The sequence below is a fragment of the Nicotiana tomentosiformis genome, chromosome 7 (assembly GCF_000390325.3).
Source record: "Nicotiana tomentosiformis chromosome 7, ASM39032v3, whole genome shotgun sequence".
Lineage (NCBI taxonomy): Eukaryota > Viridiplantae > Streptophyta > Magnoliopsida > Solanales > Solanaceae > Nicotiana > Nicotiana tomentosiformis.
Genome location: NC_090818.1, coordinates 44,912,888 through 44,917,281, shown reverse-complemented (window position 1 = coordinate 44,917,281; position 4,394 = coordinate 44,912,888). Strand labels below are relative to the sequence as shown.

The 4,394-nt window shown below is 44.2% G+C and overlaps 1 protein-coding gene across 1 annotated transcript; it reads left to right on the top strand.

Annotated features, from left to right (window-relative positions):
* Positions 1–239: 239 nt before the first annotated feature.
* Positions 240–3,885, top strand: LOC138895546 (uncharacterized). The gene is made up of 4 exons (XM_070180246.1): positions 240–344; positions 2,118–2,291; positions 2,407–3,398; positions 3,651–3,885. The coding sequence occupies exons 1-4, from the start codon at positions 240–242 to the stop codon at positions 3,883–3,885; spliced, it is 1,506 nt and encodes a 501-aa protein (XP_070036347.1).
* The last annotated feature ends 509 nt before the right edge of the window (positions 3,886–4,394 follow it).

Below are 4,394 nucleotides of genomic sequence, written 5' to 3'. Positions count from 1 at the left end.
ATATAGGAGTTAGTAGATAAAGAATTAACTAGAATCCTAATGCTACTCTTCCTTGGTGGAAGAGTTCTAGTTAAACTCAACTCCTAAATCCTTCCTTATCTTAGATACTGTTCTTACTAAATAAGGAGTCCTTCTCCTTATCGTTTTTGCAATCTTTTCAATCAGGAGATATCTCATTCTACCAGAATACGCTTATCTCATGCATGTGTACCTCACGTGCCTTGAGTCTGTCGGTGTCTATGTCTGCCAGTGATGGACCTGGTTCATATCTGAGTTCCTTTGTCAATCTTCAAAACTATCCTCTTTCTTGGGCCAACAATTTCATATTCAGACAGTGGTTAGAAGTTTGTATAATCTAGTAGACACTCATACACTTGTGACACCGGGTCTTAGCATATACACCAATAGAATTGTGGTCTTGAAATTATTATTTTGTTTTTCATCTATTTAGACCTTCTATTTTTCTTAAGTCTAGCAAGTAAGGAAAGTTTAATTACTCAGAATTTTATTAAAGGAGGAAATATATGTTTAATTCACTAGTTGGCTTGCCTAGCGGTGATGTTGGGAGCCATCACTATCTATAGGTGAAATTGGGTCATGACAGGCTTGAGTGAAAACTATATATTTGAGTTCTTGAGGTTATGGGTAACGACTTTCTTCCAAAGTTTTCGAAATTTGGGCACGTGGGCCCGAGGGTGAATTTTATGAATCTTCCAATTTGGGTTGGGTAATTATTCTATTAGTTTAATTATGAACTTTTGAGTATGTATTGATTAATTTATATAATATATGACTAGTTTCGGGTTGTTTGGCAACAGGTTGATGATTTAAAGCATATTTGTGGATCGAGAGTGAGCTTGGGAATGAGGTAAGTCTCTATTATGTTGGTCGTACCTATTAATCGTCCTAACTAGAGATGAGATTAAGGATTCTAAGATTTAAAGTCTCCCGTTAAAATTTCTTATGTGTGGGAAATGATGGAAGAATTTTATAGTAACTTTGATTAATCTATGTTCACTCGCGTCGTAAGTAATTCCACGAGCGAAGTAAAAATTTCCTCTACTCTAATGGGAGCGGGTCGTTTGTCTCGACAGGTTAATAGATGCATCTATGGTTCGTGTCGTTTGACCGTCGGCAGTGCACGGTATATTTATGTATCGGTCCGTACTACCTCGGCATAAATTGTGCATGACAATACTCGAAGCCTAACTCTTACTTGATTTAATTTATGGCTTGAGCGGTTATAATTATTTAAAGGATAGGAATTGATTCAAAATTTATTGTTAGTGAAGGAAATTATTATTCACTACTTGTTACTGTGTTGTAGTAATTGCTTACATAATCCATGCTTATTTATGATTTTTGTATTTTATTTATAGCCCATAGTAAGTGTCGATGTCGACCCCCCGTCACTACTTCTTCGAGGTTAGACTTGATACTTACTAGGTATATATTGTTTATGTGCTCACGCTACACTTCTGTGCTAACCGTGCAGGATCTAAGGCAGGAGCATCTAGTGGACATACTGGCGCACACCCCCGTTACCCGGAGACCTAGTGGTGAGCTTCATCCTGAGTTGTTCTGCAGCACCTAGAGCCTTTCTTTTGTACTTATTTTCTATCTATGTTATTTCATACAGTAGTTAGAGTTTTGTATATTCTACTAGTTCTCAAACACTTGTGACACCAGATCTTGGCACACTCTAGTAGACTTTGTGGTTTTGGGGTATTTACATATTTATGCTTGCATTCAGATGCTTTTATTTTAATTATTTGACTCTCTATTTCTCAAATTTCTAAAAAAAATGGGATTTAAATACTTGGAAATTGTTTAAAAGAAGAAATCACGTAGTAAATGCATCGTAGGCTTACCTTGCGGCGATGTTAGGCGCCATCACGGCCTATAGGAGAAATTGGGTTGTGACAGTATGGTATCATAGCATTAGGTTCATGTTGGTCTCATAAGTTATGAGGAGGCTTAATAGAGTCTTGCAGATCGGTGCGGATATGTCCCTACTTATCTTCGGGAGGCTATAAGGTGTTAGGAAACTACTCTTTCTTCATCTCCTATCGTGCAGTTGATGTAGTACTAAGTAATGTTCTCTCATTCTCTCACAGATGGTGAGAACGCGTGCATCGGATGTACCAGACCATGGAGGAGCTGCTCCCCCTGTTACTAGAGGCCAAGGGAGGGCTCCAGTTCGTGGTAGAGGACGAGGGCATCCTAGAGTTGCTCCCGTTACACTACCAGTGAATCCAGTAGAGGATCCCGTTATTGAGGAGCACGGTGAGGTGCCTGCGGCAGGACCAACCCCAGTGGATTTCATGTCCGTACCGGGATTCTAGGAGGTCATGGGCCGTATGCTACAGTTCATGGATTCTATGACTCGGGCTGGTTAATTTCCAGTACATATCTCAGGCGAGAGGGGGAGCACAAACCCCTACCGCTCAGGCTTTAGGGCACGCAACTATCGTATACCAGACCCCGGGCGCACTACCCGTGGGCGAGGCTCAGCTAGTTGCAACAGCTATACCTGAGCCCATACAGGCTGTGGCCGGCGATCCGCATAGGCTATTGGACAGATGGACTAGGATACAGCCTCTTGTCTTTGGAGGTGAGCGACACGAGGACCTCCAAGACATTATTGACCGGCGCAGGGACATATTGCATAACATGAGGATATTGGAGTCCCATGGGGTGGATTTTACTACCTTCCAGCTGGAGGGTAGGGCCCGTAGGTGGTGGAAGTCATATCTTCTCGGCATACTAGCAAGTTCTCCTCCCATGACTTGGGACCAGTTCACACGCCTCTTCTTGGACATGTATATTCCATCCTCTCAGAAGAAAAAGTTGCGATTTCCATTCGAGCAGCTCCAGCAGGGCCAGATGTCGGTGACCGACTATGAGGCAAGATTTTCGGAGTTTTCTCGCCATGCACTTATGATACTTTCGACCGATGCAGAGAGGGTGCGTAGGTTTGTTGCAGGTTTGCACTCAGCTAGCCAGGCCACTATGGCCCGAGAGGTTGAGATGGGGACTTCTTACGAGCTAGTTGTAGAGATAGCTCGGAGGATCGAGGGTGCACATCAGCATGGTCGGGAGCAGTCTAGGAGGGATAAGCGGTTTCAGCATTCTAGAGAGTTCAGTGGTGCCCTGGATGGGGGCAGGGGTCAGATCGTGAGGGGTCAGTCTAGCAGGCCTACATATCCAGCACCGCCGCCTCCTCAGGGTGCTCCAGTGCGACCCTATTTTAGCGCCATGTCAGAGAGTTCCTACCGTCCACCAGCCATTCAGGGTTCCTCTGGTGGGTATTCAGGCCATCAAGGTCAGGCTTCCAGTCAGCAGTCCGCCGTTCCGAGAAGTTTTTATGAGTGTTGGGATCCTGGCCACATGAAGAGGTTTTGTCCCAGACTTTGGGGCAAGGCAGTGTAGCAAGGACATCAGCCTATGATTATAGCACCATCTATCCCACCAGCCGTCCGGACGCCCAGAGGCGGAGGGCAGGTGGGTAGGGGCTGTCCTAGAGGTGGAGGTCAGACATGAGGAGGCCAGTCAGGTTGCACTCCAGCTAGATTCTATGTTTTTTCGGCCAGACCAGATGCAGTGACATCAGATGTTGTGATCACATGTATTATTTCTGTTTGCGATAGGGATGCTTCGGTACCATTTGATCCATCGTACGTTTCATCTCTGTTTGCTCATTTCTTGGGTCTTTCTCGGGAGTTCTTGGGTACTCCTGTTTATGTGTCCACTCCAGTGGGCGATTCTATTATTGTGGATCAGATCTACCGATCCTACATTGTTACTTTCTGTGGTTATGAGACCCGAGTGGATCTTCTATTGCTTGATATGACCGACTTTGAGGTCATCCTAGGCATGGATTAGTTATCTCCATATCACGCCATCCTTGATATCCATGACAAGATTGTTACCTTGGCGATGCCAAAGTTGCCTAGATTGGAGTGGAAGGGTTCATCTATCAGTACACCTAGTCGAGTTATTTCTTTTCTAAAGGCTCGACACATGGTCAAGAAAGGTTGCTTGGCTTATCTAGCCTATGTTCGGGATACTGCCACAGAGACTCCGACAATTAATTCAGTGCCCGTAGTCTGGGAGTTCTCTGATGTATTCCCTTTTGATCTTCCAGGCACGCTACCAGATAGCGATATCAATTTCTATATTGATTTGGCTCCAGGTACCCAGTTTATATCTATTCCACCATACCGCATGGCTCCAAGAGAGTTGAAGGAGCAGCTTGAGGAGTTTCTAGCAAAAGGGTTTGTCAGACCGAGTGTATCGCCTAGGGGTGCACCAGTGTTATTTGTGAAGAAGAAAGATGGGATTATGCGGATGTGCATTGATTACTGTTAGTTGAACAAAGTTACCATTAATAA

Bases quoted from the DNA above. Each gene is read 5' to 3' on its own strand.
- LOC138895546 (XM_070180246.1), top strand. From the start codon at position 240: ATGTCTGCCAGTGATGGACCTGGTTCATATCTGAGTTCCTTTGTCAAT. The intron at 345-2,117 runs GTTTGTATAATC...ATTCTCTCACAG, and splicing joins TATTCAGACAGTGGTTAGAA to ATGGTGAGAACGCGTGCATC. The intron at 2,292-2,406 runs GTGCCTGCGGCA...GTTAATTTCCAG, and splicing joins TTATTGAGGAGCACGGTGAG to TACATATCTCAGGCGAGAGG.